This window comes from Orycteropus afer, unplaced genomic scaffold (genome assembly GCF_000298275.1).
Source record: "Orycteropus afer afer isolate SDZICR_OR568_19922 unplaced genomic scaffold, OryAfe1.0 scaffold00052, whole genome shotgun sequence".
Taxonomy (NCBI): domain Eukaryota; kingdom Metazoa; phylum Chordata; class Mammalia; order Tubulidentata; family Orycteropodidae; genus Orycteropus; species Orycteropus afer.
Genome location: NW_006921639.1, coordinates 5,316,175 through 5,331,828, shown reverse-complemented (window position 1 = coordinate 5,331,828; position 15,654 = coordinate 5,316,175). Strand labels below are relative to the sequence as shown.

The 15,654-nt window shown below is 40.7% G+C and overlaps 2 protein-coding genes across 2 annotated transcripts in view; one reads left to right on the top strand and one right to left on the bottom strand.

The window, feature by feature from the left end:
• Positions 1–3,438, bottom strand: part of LOC103195148 (mitochondrial import inner membrane translocase subunit Tim23) — a 42,248-nt gene extending 38,810 nt beyond the window's left edge. Inside the window, exon 1 of the mRNA XM_007938621.2 lies at positions 3,333–3,438. Within this exon, the coding sequence (XP_007936812.1) occupies positions 3,333–3,438 (106 nt within the window). The remainder of the gene's footprint in view (positions 1–3,332) is intronic.
• Positions 3,439–3,907: 469 nt separating this feature from the next.
• PARG (poly(ADP-ribose) glycohydrolase) overlaps positions 3,908–15,654 on the top strand; it is a 219,830-nt gene continuing 208,083 nt past the window's right edge. The window contains exons 1-4 of the mRNA XM_007938616.2: positions 3,908–4,127; positions 11,541–11,607; positions 12,205–13,188; positions 14,499–14,682. Of these exons, the coding sequence (XP_007936807.1) occupies positions 3,908–4,127; positions 11,541–11,607; positions 12,205–13,188; positions 14,499–14,682 (1,455 nt within the window). The remainder of the gene's footprint in view (positions 4,128–11,540; positions 11,608–12,204; positions 13,189–14,498; positions 14,683–15,654) is intronic.

Genomic DNA, 15,654 nt, shown 5'->3' with positions numbered 1-15,654 from the left:
TTAATTCTTAATCCTACAACCACAGGAATCTGCTAGAGCACTGTCTCTTTAAATATACAAAATAGTCAAGCCGCCTTTTAAACCTTCAAAATGGCAGCGTCCTCCAGACCGGCAAAAGTCCACAGCTCAGCCCACCTTTCTCTTCACCTTCTCTATTTGTTCCCCAGCCACCGTGCACAGTCCATGCAGTCCCTGGCTAGCAGGGTGATTTTTAGGTTAATTTTTAGGTCCTACCACCACTCAGGAATGTCCAAGCCGTTTGTGCCGTCAGGGGCGTTCAGATCCCTGCCAGACCGCAGCTCCGTATGTCTCCTTTTTTGGTATTTTCATGCAAATTCTTCTGCTAGTTGCGGTTTAGTCTACTTCTGTATCCTTCCCTTCAAGGCTCAGGGGTCCAAGATTATCTTCTGTGTCTGTGTCAATTGGTTTCCCTTGTCTTTGTTGAAGAGGGTCTGTGCAGTCCTTCTGCCTAGTCCACCATCTTGCCGGAACTCTCCAAGAATACTCTTTGGAACAGTTCTCTGTTAACACATGGGGTCACCAAGAGTCAGAATCAACTCAATGGTAATGAGTGGGTTTGGCTTTTTTGGTGGGGCAGTTTTGGGCCTGCCGCCTCTAGGACCCTCAGTCTCAAACCAGGTCTTGCATTGGTGGCTCAGGCTCTAATACCAAGAAGATATTGATAGTAGTAACACAAATCAAATACCAAAGTAGCACAAAGCATAGCTCAAGTCTGTTATAAGGCTAACTACTCTCTACTTTGCTTAAAGAATGCTTGGCCATCATACAAATTGCAAAATAAGATTGATGACAGAAATCAATTCCATGAAAAATCAGTGGTTGGGTTGGGTTTCTGACTGTGTATGTATTGTGTCAAATATTTAAAGGCAGTTCCCTTAGATCTTAATGTTGATAGCTGCTGCCTTGATTCACCAAGCCAAGGTAAAGTCTTTGGTCATTATCATTAAGTATGGAAGTTGGGGCAAAAGAACTCAAAGTTTCAGAGGGCAAGACCTAAATTCCACTAATTTTGAAGAGAGAAAAACATATTGAGGAAAACTAAGTTCCCCACATTTTAAATTTAATCTTTGGACCCTTCTGTACTTCAATGGATTGTTCACAATTCCATGTATTACTCATGACTCTTGTCTTTTCATCAACTGAAAGTCCTGTAATTCTACTTTGAATATATAATAAAATCTGTGAGAGCTGAAACTCGATGAGACTGCCTTGTTTTCCAGGTCTCACAAGTTTTCTGCCATTGACAGGGTGCAGCCTTACCATTTTTCTGTTGTTCCTATTAGTGGAAAATATTTGATTTTTCCTTCTCTAAAGGTTTCTGCCTTACACACATTCCAGTTTTTGCAGATTTTATTGTATATCTTTAATAGTGATACTTACCATCATCTCCATGGCCATCACCCTAGTCCAACTGTCAAGTCTCAACCTGACTAAAGTCTCCTACCTAACTGGATTCTTTACTTCTTCCTGCCCCTTCAATTTACATTCTATACAGCAACAGGAGTGGTTTTTAAGCAAAGGCAATCAGCTCTAATGGTTTCCCTCTACACATATAACCAAATCCAAATTCCTTACCATGGCTCACAAATCTCTACTTTGGCTGCCATTCCCTGCCTCTGTGATCACATTATCTACTCTAACTTTCTTAAAACTTCACAGACATACTGGCCTAATGCTGTTACTTTTCAAGGCATTTTGTACCAGTCATTTTCTCTGGTATATCTGCCTTTCAGACATTTGCAATGTATTCAGGTCACAGTGCAAATGTTTACTCTCCTGAGTGGCTTTCCCTGATCAATTATTCTAAAATGCTTCCTTCCTCCAGCTCTGTCACCATCTCAGAATCCTTTGTTGTTTCCCTCATAGCACTTATCACTAACTGTTTTTAGCTTATGTTACTTGGCTCACCTCAGTAGGATATAAGCTTCATAAAAGAAGGAACCATCTTTTTTGTTTAAAACTGGAAACCCAAAAAGGCTCTTGGCACACTGTAGGTGCTCAATGAATAACACTCATCCTCTAGCCCCTCAAATTATCTTCAAATCTTAAATCAAATTAATGTAACAATACCTTGTCATATTTAAGTAGTGTCCTTTATACTCTGAAACTCAGGCTCCTAAGACTTCCATGTTCTAGACCAAGTTTTGGCATAAGCTGACACTATGGCTATAAAAAAGCTTTTCATTGTTCTTGAGCATCAAGAGTATAGAGGTATATACCTACTCCTCGCCTATCGACTATCTCATTATCTGACATTTTGCATTTATGACAACAGTAAAAAAAAATCTATTATTGAACTACATTAACATATATCTGGTAGTAACGAATACCAAGATGCTGAGTGACAGTAATGTTGCCTGGGATAGTTAAGGTTCTGTGTCAACATGGCTGGGCCAGGATTCTCAGTGATTTAGCAGTTGTGTAATGATGTAATCATCCTCCATTGTGTGATCTGATGTGGTCATCTTCCACGTTCCCGTAACATCCACTTCTGCATAATGATCTTTGGAACCTAATAACCATGTCAGTGAGGAGTGGGTGTACTACAAATATTCTCAAAAAAAGAAAACACTTTTTCAAAGGGCTTGTCCTTCACCAACTTCGTACTATCTATAACTTCAACTTAAATGTATTCAGTCATACATACATATAGCTTTAAAGTCCCAAATACCTGGAATACATATTCCTAGGATTGAGGATAGGACACAGCCAGGATATTTATACCCTTGATTCTGCATATTTCCCTTCCTGGAATCCTTAATTGGCTTTTTTTCTTCATGCCTACAAGTAACTTTTCAAGTTCAGCTCACTTTTTAGCTTCTCTGGATGTTCCTGATATACCCCAGATGATATTTCTTTCTCTCCTATATACTTTATTGTTGAATGTTTTGCCCTAACGGGTACTTTCGGATTTAGAATACATAACTTTATATTAATAAGTTAACTATCACTGACAAACAGGATGCATTTACTTGGAGACGTGGACTCTCCTTTAACACAGGCTCAAGCACAAGGTCCCAAACACAAGGAATGTGTGTGAGAAAACAAAAGGTATGAGACTGGAAAATAAACGGAAGAATAAACGCTGCATCTCCTGAGACCGGGTCAACCTCAGAAAGCATCTCAAGGCCCCCCAAACTTTTTCTATCTTAAAACAGCGGCTGCACTGACACCCTAATCTCATTACTGGATTGAGGCTTTCGAATGACAGCAAAACAAAAAAAGAAAGAAAGAAAACTAGGGGACATCATATATTCAATGACGACGCAAGAACCAGTCAGAAACGTTCGCAGACTAGGCCCGATACTTACGGGGAACTCCGGCCAAATCCGCGTGCGAGTAACCTGCCCCGCCCGCTCCAAAAAAGCCAGCCAAGCCCCCTGTGGTTTTGTTGCCGCTTCCACCGCCTCCCTCCATAGTCTCGTAGCTCCCTGCCGGTCTGCTTCCCGCAGCCCCTCAGGCCGGGTCGTCTGCTTGGCCGTTGCTACTTAAAAACGGCAGGGAGACCCAGGTTACGAGCTCCTTCACACGCTGACCTTCCGGGGCACGGCACCCGTTTAAGTCCCATACTTCCGCTTTACGACAGTGCATGCCCCGGAAGCCGAAGGCGCCTTACGGCAGCTTTCCGGTGGTGGGAAAGTGAACGAAGGCAGTCAAAGCGGCGCATCCTGAGGCAGGTGGGGTTTCCGTGGAGCGGGGAAGGCAGGCGACTGGCTAGGGTCCGGCGTGGGAGGCCTGCGGAGCAGCAGCTGCAGACACAGGCAGTGGCAGAGAGGGAATGGTGCGGGGAGGCGCCAAGAAGGAGGCGCAGTCCGACCCTCTCAGGGTTAGTGAATGAGGCTCTCTGCCCGGGCCGGCCCGGGGACTGTGTGCTGCGGGACCCAGCATGAGCGCGGGCCCCGGCTGTGAGCCTTGCACCAAGCGACCCCGCTGGGGCGCCGCTGCAACTTCTCCGCCAGCCACCTCGGACGCACGGAATTTCCCCGGCAGGCAGGGGCGCGTCCTCGACTCCAAGGACGCTTCGGTGCAATTCAGGGTCCCACCGTCCTCTCCAGGCTGCGTCCCCGGGCGGGCGGGACCGCACAGAGGCAGCGCCACCTCGCTTGGTACGTGGGGAAGTAAAAGTCTTTGTCCTTCACCCTAGCCCAAACCTCTTTTTGATCTCTGTGTGCGAACTCGGGCTACAGTCACACCTTTCTGGACTTATGTGCACTCTGAGATCCTCTTGCTGAGCCAACAAGACAACTTAGTGGGAGAATGGGACCATATTTTCCTCGGTGAGATTGAAAGTGTGAGGAACTCTGATGAACAGTTATTCATAGGGTGTAAAATGTCAGGAGACTCCACTTGTTTGCATTTTTCAGGTTTGGTTGAGCAATTGCCTTAGTAGTCAAGGAGGTCTGATTGTGTATGTGATACAACAGTGCATTTCAGTCTATAGATAGGAAAATGTTGTAGCTTCACTCATTTAGATCCTGGGTTGCAGAGCTGTAGATCTTTGCTAGCATGGTATTAGCTACTGTGTACATTATTGAACAAGAGGAGGTTGACCTTTGTCTTTAGACCCTAAAATTTATCAAAAGTTACATAGGTTAATAAATAATGAGTAATGGATTCTCTGATACACGAAAGACTGATTATTATAGTAAGAGTTAAGGAGTACCTAACTTAGTCTGTAGGATCAAAGATAGTCTCTCAGAAGATTGAGTGCTATTGTGAGGCTTACAGAATTAGTAGGAGTTAGTTAGCTAGATGAAGGGAGAGAAGCTGAATGAAGTAGGAAAGTGTTCCAGGAGTTTGGTATTTAAAATGAACGAGTAGTTGAGAGATGGAGCTGCAAAGGCCAGCTCATGCTGGACCTCACTAAGGATTTTGAACTTTATCCCTAAAAGTAATGAAAAGCCATTAAAGGGTTTTAGATAGGGGAGTGACTTGGGCAGCTTTTTGTGTGTGTGTGTGTGTGTGTGTGTGTGTGCGCGCGCGCGCACGTGCGTGCACATGCGGGGGCGCTGAGGAGGTCCCTGTGGTTGGTGTGTAGAAAATCAAGAACAGATTGAAAGAGATCAGAAGTGGAAGGGCAAAACTAGTTAAAGAGTTTACTCTGCAGGATATACTGGTGGCTTAGACTTGGATGTGGGTCTTGAATTCAGGAGAGAATAGGATATATGGATTTGTATGTACCTCAGAAGATGAATTTTATATGTGCTGGAGATAAGGATATAGATTGGTGAGTTCTTGGCATAACATGATGACTGACAGTATGGTAGTAGATTAGATCATATAAAGCATGTAGAGAGAAGTAGTAAAGGTGACCTAGTATAGAACCTTTAGGAATACCAGCATTTAAGATTAAACAGGAGCTCTGGTAGTGTAGTGCCTAAGGCATTTGACTGCTAACCAGAAGGCTGACGGTTCAAACCCACCAGCCACTCCTCAGAAGGAAGATGGGGGCAATCTATTTCTGTAGTGATACTGCCTCAGAAACCCCAGGAGGGGTTGCTATGAGTTGGGTCCGACTGATGGCACATAACAACAACAACAGCAAGGGTAAACAGAAGAGAAGCTACCAGAGAGGTAGGAAAGCCTGGCCTGTCATGCAGAGACGTGAGCATTTCAGTAAGGATGTATCACTCAGCAGTGTAAGAAGCTGGGCAGACATCATGCAGTCCTCTGGAAAGTGGTGTACACTTAGGTCTCTCAGGACTTAGAGGCAGTGAGTAGCAGACCTAAGAGTTGAGCAGGATTTGCTGAATAAATCAAGGAAAGGAAGAATTATAGAGGCAGAGAGGACAGCATGTGTAAGTGTTGGTAGACTAGAGCATAGGAGCATAGCATGATAGAGGGTCAGATGAGGCTGAGAAGGTGGGATCATAGACAAACTTGATTGCCCTTTTAAGGAGCTTATCTTTATTCTTGGTATGGGAGGCCATTGAAGAGCTTTTAAGCAGGGAACTACTACCATTTGATTAATATTTTAGGAAGAATGGTTTAGGCATTAGCTTTTGGACTTTTCTGATAGCAATTCACAGAGTAACATATATAAATAACTTGTTAGTCAATTATATTTATAACTGAAACAAACATTTTATGAGATAATACTTTTACAACTCAGTGGCACATGACAACAAGTGTGATGTGTTCTTCCATTGTTTGTATTATTTAATTTGAAAAGTTCCAGTCATTTGTAATTTATAAAACATTGGTTTAAGACTGTAGGCAGGGAGGACCAGGTATAGGAAACAAATATAGTTATCTAGTAGTGATATGGGAGCTCAGGTAGCATAGTGGCTAAGGTACTTGACTGCTAACCAGAAGGCTGGTGGTTCAAACCCACCAGCCACTCCTGGGAAGGAAGATGGGGCAATCTACTTCTGTAGTGATACTGCCTCGGAAACCCAAGGAGGGGTCACTATAAGTCGGGTCCAACTCCACGCACAAAAGAACAACAACAGTAGTGATATACTGTTGTTATGTGCCATCCAGTCAGACCTGACTCAGTGGCCCCTCCTTGGATTTCCGAGGCAGTATCACTACAGAAGTAGATTGCCCCACCTTCCTTCCGAGGACTGGCTGGTGGATTTGAACTGCCAGCCTTCTGGTTAGCAGTCAAGTGCGTTAGGCAGTACACTACCAGAGCTCCTAGTCGTGATATACCTATTCTTTAATGATGGTGCTGTTTTGACCATGGAAAGGAAGGGAAAGATACAAGATTTAGATATAAGTGATATTTCTTACAAGATTATAATCTCATTTAAGTTTAGATTTCAGAGGAATGAAGGAGAGAAGAAACTGAGGACAACCACCAGGCACTGTATCTGACTTACGAAATCATGCAGTTTGTAGTCTCCTTAATTTTATTTGCATATCGAGGAAGAGTTAGTTATGGGAGTATAGTCAGTTTTCACTTGGTTCTTGAGTTTTCTGTGCAAGCAGAACCAAATTACATAATACTTGGGTTGTATTTCACATGTGTAAATGCTTTCTGTATACCTGGTACAGGACACCAATTAACAGAATCTTCAAAGTCTAAATTTACATCAGAAAGTATTGTTTTCTATTTTGGAGTTCTTTTATGAACTTGATACTTTTTTTGGAAAAAAGAAAGAAAAGGATAAATGGTTATCTAGGAGAAATAAGTGAGGTAGGTAAATGGATATTTATTCAGCATCTTTAAATTTTGTATGATTTATCTTCCTGGGTATATTTCTTGTATTAATTGAAATCTGTAGTTGTTGTTACGTGCTGTCGAGTCGGACCCCACTCATAGCGACCCCTCCTTAGCTTCTGAGGCAGTATCACTATGGAAGTAGATTGCCCAACCTTCCTTCCAAGCAGTGGCTGGTGGACTTGAACCACCAGCCTTCTGGTTAGCAGTCAAATGCCTTAGGCACTGTGCTACCAGAGCTCCCAGAACTTAACATTCTATTCACATTATGATGTTGTTGTTATGTACCGTTGAGTCAGCCCTGACTCATAGTGACCCCTCCTTGGGTTTCCGAACCCAGTTATGTGACTATAGGAGCTTCCTTTTTCTGTCATGACTACCTAGAGTTTCCCTCCCTACCCTCTCTAGGGATGGTCTAGATCTCAGGTATTGATGACAGAGCTGGAGCTGGCTTGCCCCTCATCCCCTTAACAATCTTTCAGCCTCAGTACAGTTAAAAGCATCTTAAGACCTTTTTCCTCATGTTGAAGCTGCCCCACCCCCACCCCCATTGCTCTTTGGTCTCACCACATCCCTTCTTTCCTCTTGCTGCTGCTGCAGGAAAGAGACTGTGGAGTTGGGGTGCACCTTTGAAATGCAGGTGAATTTTACTTCATGTGTGCCTTTTGCCTGTATCTTTAGTTGAATTATTTGCTCATTGACATACTCTGGTTACTGGGTGATGTTACTGATGAGAGTATGTGTAAATGGTGGGAAATCAGGATATAATTGGAGAACTGTTCATTTCAGTGAGAAAAGAGATTGGGTGGAAATTAGTTCATTCAGTGTCTGCTTTTTGAGTCTGTACACTTATATTTTCTCTTATTAATTCATATAATGGTTGGAAGGTGATCTTGTTAACCCTATAATATTAGTGAGAAAATAGAGGCTCAAAGAAATAGAGTAACTTGACTAATGTGGTACTAGTAAGTGTCTTGGTAAGATTTCAGTCCAGGATTATTTGATTCTAGACTTACATCTTTTTCATCCCTTTCTATTGCCTCCCTTTTTGTTTGCTGTTGTTACTACTAGTTAAAGAAACCCCAAGAAACCTCTGCATGATTTTATGCTTATTTTAAGGCCAAGAGGGATAAATTTCTGACACAGGTATATGATACGCTGAGAAAGAAAGCCCTTGGGAGCCTGAATAGTGGTATTGGAAAGAGAAGTATGATTCTTTCTCTGGGGCTCTCAGAAGGAAAGAAAGACTCCTTGGACTGAGAAATGTTTTATTAGCAGGAAAATCAGTACCTCATCTCTTGCTTCTCCACCTTCATCCCTTTTTTGGCCATCAGGCATCATAGTAGGTAGCCTGAAGCTAGAGAGAGAACAAATTGTCAGTGTCAGGGCTGTAGGAGAGAGCCTTCTTCCTGAACTGCACTGGAACATTCATTGTAGTTCTTTATGAAATAACATTGTATGTAGTCATTGAGTTCTTTAGCTTCTTGTGTTAGGAACCTAGCCATTGCATAGTACCTAATTCTTACATTTGAAGGAAAATGCGTTTTAAATTCTAAACTGATTCAAAAATAAAATTTTTGGTGTATTTCTGACTTACTGAGGAGTTTTCTGAACTATACTTGCTGGGTTTAATATAAAACCCAAAACCCATTGCTATCAAGTCAATTCCAACTCACGGTGATCCTGTAGGATGGAATAGAACCACCCCATTAAAAAAAGGGGGGGGGGACATGATAGAACCTCCTTATAGGATTTCCAAATTTTTAATATTTATGGAAGCAGACTGCCACAACTTTCTCCTGCAGAGTAGCTGGTGGGTCTGAATCACTGACCTTTCTGTTCGCAGTTTAATGCCTGCAACCAGGACTCCTTGTGTTTGATACAAGGAAACCAAATAGAGAAGTTACAACTATAGAAAATGTCTCAGAATCAAGCGGTTCATCCTCTTACACCCTTTTGACTAAAGCTGTTTTTTCTTTGAAGGCTGGTTTGCTGCAGAAGCAGTAATTTAATAAAATCACTAAACTGGTAGTATTTAACAACAAGAAATGTCAACCTCAATATTGTTTTGTTAGAATATTATTAGTCGGAATATGAGTATTTTGTGGAAGGTATAAATTATATGGCACTTGACTACATTTCTGGTATATAATTCTCCTCAAATGTGAAATGCAATTTACTTTTGCCATCATCTCAGTGATAAATAACTTGTTGATTTTTATATGTTTGACTCAGAATCTATTTTGAGGAGTGTTCTGGTGTTTGAGGAGACATAGATAAATAAGAACAATTCTATAACTTGAGAAGATGGCTAAATTCTTTCATTGCAATTTGAAGAGCGGTTGAGAATATTTAAGATTTTTTGTTTTCTTTGAAAATGTTATATAAAGGATCTCTGATGGCACAGTGCCTAAGAGATTTGGCTGCTAACCAGAGGTTGGCTTTGCAAACCCACCAACCAGCCACTCTGGCAGGAAGATGGGGTAGTCTGCTTCTGTAAAGATTAACCATCTTGGAAACTCAATGGGTGTTACTATGAGTTGGAATTGACTCAATGGCAGTGGGTAAAATGTTGTTGTTGTTGTTGTTATGTGCCGTCGAGTCAGCCCCGACTCATAGCGACCCCTCCTTGGGTTTCCGAGGCAGTATCACTACGGAAGTAGGATTGCCCAACCTTCCTTCCGAGGAGTGGCAGGTGGGTTTGAACCGCCAGCCGTCTGGTTAGCAGGCAAGTGTCTTAGCCACTATGCTACCAGAGCTCCCTTAAAAATGTTATATATATTTAATCCATATCCAACATATTAAATTTTGACAGCATTTATTTCTGATGCTCCGATGAAATGGGGCTTCCACTGATTTATGTTGCGTTTTTCTCTCCTGAACCATCAATTCTACTTTTGCTACTGTCTGCGTATTGTTTTCGTCTGGTTATATCTTTGACACCTTAAATTAGTATGTTCACAACTGACCTAATCATATTTCCCCCAAAACCCAGTTCTCCTGTATTCTAGACTTCTATTTAATGCTGTCACCAACCTTCAGGTCTCTTTAGCTTAAGCTTAGTGTCATCTTTAACTTCTCCTATCATTATGAAGTCTGTAATTATTCTCACTCTTCCATTTTTACCCTCCATCCTCACAGGGACTCGTTTTGGTCCTTGGCCAGTCGTTCTCCAACTTAGTTGATCATCAAAATTACTTCTTGAAAAAATATATATTCCAGCTCCCCACATACTGCCATAATGCACATGTATAGATTCTGGTTCAGTAGGTCTAGGGTGAGGCCCTGGGATCTTTATTAGTATTCTGTTGATTGAGATGGTTTGGGAACCACTGGTGTAGGCTCATAGATTTGGCACAGGTTTCTGACAGTAGGCTCTTCTTTCTTGCCCCTCAGATTTGCTCTTCAAGCTATCTATCTTGTACATGGCTGGGAGGCTCCTACATCTCAATTCTGGAATTACTACTCTAAATGTGATTTCCAACACATTTTGGTACCTCTTCTTGTGAAATTCAATGACCTTTGTGATATGGTCCTACCTGACTTTTCAACCTTATTTTCTGTTGCTTTCTTTTAAAATTCTTTATATTTCCCTGCCAGTGGTACTTTTGCTTATGATATTCTCTCTGTCTGTGTGATTATTCTTCAAGGCAAAATTCAAACATCACCTCTTCCAAGAAACCTTACCAATTATCCTCACTTGCTCCAGTCCCCTTAGAACAGAGAAAGTCTTGCCCTGAAAAGTACCATGGTTCCTTACCAGGACTTCTTTTAATAATACACATATTTAACTGAATACCTTTCATATACTAGCTAGCACCCTAAACATTTTACATGAATTACTTAAACCTCACAATAACCCCATGACAGGTACTGCTAATTTGCATGTTTTACAGGTAAATAAAGTAACTTGACTAATGTGGTACTGGTTAACTAGTATCTGAGACAAGAGGAGGTACCAAAATGTGTTGGAAATCACATTTAGAGTAGTGATTCCGGAATTGAGATCTAGGACCCTCCCAGCCATGCACAAGATAGAAAGCTTGAAATGACTTATCACAAGATGGAAGTGAGTGGGAGAACCAGGATCTGAATCCCAATGGCTTGATCCCAGAGCTTGTAGTCTTCTCCCTTAGACTGTACCAACGCTTTTAGGGGCTGGCCACTTGCCACCATATGCCACATGTATTTATGTGTTTGTTTCTGCCCTATTGCCTGAGTGTTGAGGGGTGTGATTAATCTCTGTTTAACCCGTAGAACTTAGCATAATACCTTGCATGCATCATATGCTATAGGTATATTCTATTTGAAGGAATGTATGCATAAACATTATTATTATTACTGTTTTTTACAGTTTTCAAACAAAAGACTATTACCACTTGGATGGACACTAAAGGAATCAAGACTGCTGAATCAGAAAGGTATAGAATCATGCCTGTATATAGAGAAATGAATAATGTCCTATATGGATGTTTTATTTTGCTTCATATTATTTTTTCTTCTTAACTTGCCCATTTTATTCATCTATATTCATTCATTCTTTGAATTTGTAATTAATAAACTTTTAAAGTCTCCTATGTGCCAAAAACTCTACAGTAACCTTGTGATACAGAGATGAAAGAGAAGTATCTCTGTTTTCAAGATACTTACAGTGTAGTGGTGACAGATACAAAGATACATTATTATTGAATAGTATACATGCAACAAAAAAGGTGTGAAGAAGGTATGGCAGTATTTAGCATAGAGAAGAAATGATCGACTTTACCTGTGGGTCTTGAGGGAAGACTACACAGAGAAGTAAGTGATGTTTAAGACTTGAAGAAGGGCAGGTGTTTGCCAGACTCACAGTTGCGGGGAGGTCATTATAGCCCCATGTGCAAAGACATGGAGTTATGAATGGGCATGATTTGTGCTTAAGTAAACATGTAGTTTAATTATTGCTGGACATAATGGGGATGTGGTTGGGCCAGTGATTCTTGTACCATAAATTGTTTTTAGTTTTTTTAATTCTCTTACAGCTTGCGTAGTAAAGAAAACAACAATACAAGAGCAGAATCCATGATGAGTTCTATACAAAAACATAATTTTTACCAACATAACATGGAAAAATTAGAAAATGTTTCTCAGTTAAATCTTGCTAAATCACCTGTTGAAAAAAGTGTACAATATTTGAACCAGCAACAGACTCCAACTATGTGTAAGTGGCAAAATGAAGGGAAACATACGGAGCAGCATTTGGAGAGTGAGCCTCCGGTAGTAACTCTGGTACCAGAGCAATTCAATAATGCTAATGTTGATCAGTCACTCCAAAATGATGACCACAGTGACACAGATAGTGAAGAAAATAGAGATAATCAACAATTTCTGTCACCAGTAAAACTTGGAAATGCAAAGCAGACCATGGAAGATGAATTAGCTAGAGAAACCAGAAGCAACCAGAAGTTCAGCAAGCCTTGTCATGCTATGGCAGACTGTGTAAGTTGTCAGCAAGAAGAGATAGATGTGCCAGAGAGTCCATTGTCAGATGTTGGCTCGGCGGATGTTGGTACTGGACTGAAAAATGGCAACAAATTGAGTCGACAAGAAAGTAGCCTAGGGAATTCTCCCTCACTGGAGAAAGAAAGTGAACCTGAGTCACCAATGGATGTGGATAATTCCAAAAATAGTTGTCAAGACTCAGAAGCAGATGAAGAGACGAGTCCAGGTTTTGATGAACAGGAGGATGGCACTTCCTCCCAAACAGCAAATAAACCTTCAAGGTTTCAATCAAGAGAAACTGACACTGAACCTAGGAAACGGTATTCTACAAAGGGAGGAGAAATAAGATTACACTTCCAGTTTGAAAGTGAAGAGAGTCGCCCTGGAATAAACGATTTAAATACCAAACTACCTGGAGGTACTCCTAGTCTGAATGTAGAATGCAAAAATTCTAAGCAACATGGAAAAAAGGATTCTAAAATCACAGATCATTTTCCAAGAATGCCTAAAGCAGAGGACAAAAGGTAATGCTTTTCTATCAGGAATATATCTCTCCAATAGTGTAATTCATTTTATGATTTTATTAGAAGATTTAACAAAGTCATGGTTTATAGTGAAGCAAAGAGATACTTGGGTTTCTTGTTTTAACTGTACTATTTTAAACCTAGACTCAAAATTTTAAGTTCTAAAAAAGGCCAAAACAAAACAAGAAGTAAAAAAAAATATTGGAAATCAGATTCTCTTAGTTTCATGGCTTCTTAAATTTATGAGATTATCAGAACATGAAGATATTACATTGATAGCTGTTAGTTGTTGTCAAGTTGATTCTGACTCATGGTGACTCATGTGCAGGGTAGAACTCCATAGAGTTTTCAAGGCTGTCACCTTTCAGAAGCACATGGCCAGGGTTGTCTTCCAAGGCACATCTGGGTAGATCTGTACTGCCAGCCTTTTAACTAGTAGTCAAGTGCTTTAACTTGGCACCATCCAGAGACTCCATATTTTTAATAGCAACTATATATTTTGCCGGACACTTCATAGACCATTCATGTTGTTGTTGTTATGTGCCATCGATTCGGACTCGACTCATAGCGACCCCTCCTTGGGTTTCCAAGGCAGTATCACTACAGAAGTAGTTTGCCCAGCCTTCCTTCCGAGGAGTGGCTGGTGGGTTTGAACCACCAGCCTTCTGGTTAGCAGTCAAGTACTTTAGGCACTATGCTACCAGAGCTCCTTAGATCATTCATAGACTATTATATTTTCCTCTGATATTTTGACAACTCTGCCAGATGGGTGGTATTGTACCCACTTTACAAATGAGAAAACCTGTATTTGGGTTAAGGAGTGTGCTGAGATAATGTAACTTGTAGGTGGTGACACTGGGATTTTAACAAGTTTGTCTGATTCCAAAGCTTATATTTTTGCCATTATCCCATACAGAATTTTAAAACCTCTTTTCAGAATTATGATTTCTGAGCATTTTCTAGCATGTGGGAGAAAGTTCACTTCTTTAAAATTAGTGCCTAGAGACTGGAAAGACAAGTCAGCATTTGCAGTGGATACTATGCACTGTAACTTAATAAGGCTGTACCCATATTCTCACATGGTACCTTTTTTCAGAAGGTGATTTCCATGAGTTTGGAAATTCCTTTTAGAGCTCTTGTGTTTTACTATAAGCTCTACATGGTTTACTTTAGCTTGTAAATAAAAATAAAAAACTGAGGAGAGAGAGAAAACTTGACTCAATAGTAAAGTTCTGGGTAAGTTTTCTATCTGTATATCCATGGGAATTTAAACAATAATTTGTGATTGAATACATTTGTCTTGGCCTTAGAAAAGAACAATGTGAAATCAAACATCAAAGGACAGAAAGGAAGATCCCTAAATACATTCCACCTCACCTTTCTCCAGATAAAAAATGGCTTGGAACTCCTATTGAGGAGATGAGAAGAATGCCTAGGTGTGGAATCCGGCTGCCTCTCTTGAGACCCTCCACCAATCACACAGTAACTATTCGGGTGGGTATTATCTCTTATCTAAAAAGAAAGATGTCTCTGAAATCCTGATTTATTGTGGTATGTATTAATGTGAAAAACAGACCAAGGCATAAATAATTCTTCCCTTTTCTGCATATATGCCATATTGAGAAATCTTCAGAATTTAGAAATATAATGGTAGTTTACTTAATACAATACTTAACAAATCAAGATGAATCATTGTCAGCTGATGATGAGATTGAATTTTTTTAGTATTTTAGAGAAAACTTGTTGGGTTCTTTTTTTTTTTTTTTTTTAACAATTTTACTGAGGTATATAAAATTTACCCATTTTAAGTGCCTGATTTGATGTGTTTTAGTAATGTGCTTAGCTATGCAACCATTAGCATAATCTAATTTAGAATATTTCCATTGCTTACTGAGTTTTTAAAAATACCCATCTCACACAGCCAGCTACCCAGAAGGAGCAAGTAGTTGAACCTGTGGGCTTGGGACTGTAGTCGCAGGGGACATCAAGCTCAATTGGCATAACACTATACAAAACATTGTTCTACCTCCTGCTTTGGCGAGTAGCAACTAGGATCTCAAAAGCTTGCAAGGAGCCATCTAGATGCAATGATGGGTCTCTCCTCATCCAGAGCAAAGAAGAATGAAGAAAACCAAAGATTCACAGAAACAATTAGTCCATGCGATCCTCAGCCTATATGACTATGAGACCAGAAGAACTAGATGGTGCTTGGCACTTGACTGCTAACCAGAAGGCTGGTGGTTCAAACCTACCAGCCACTCCTCAGAAGGAAGATGGGGCAATCTACTTCTGTAGTGATACTGCCCCGGCAACCCAAGGTGGGGTCGCTATGAGTCAGGTCTGACTTAATGGCACATAACAACAACAATAACACCACTGTCAGTCACTCAGAGGGGGATCTATATGGGAGATACTGGGTAGAGTAGGAGAACAATGTGGAACAAAACTCAAAATCATTTAAAAAAA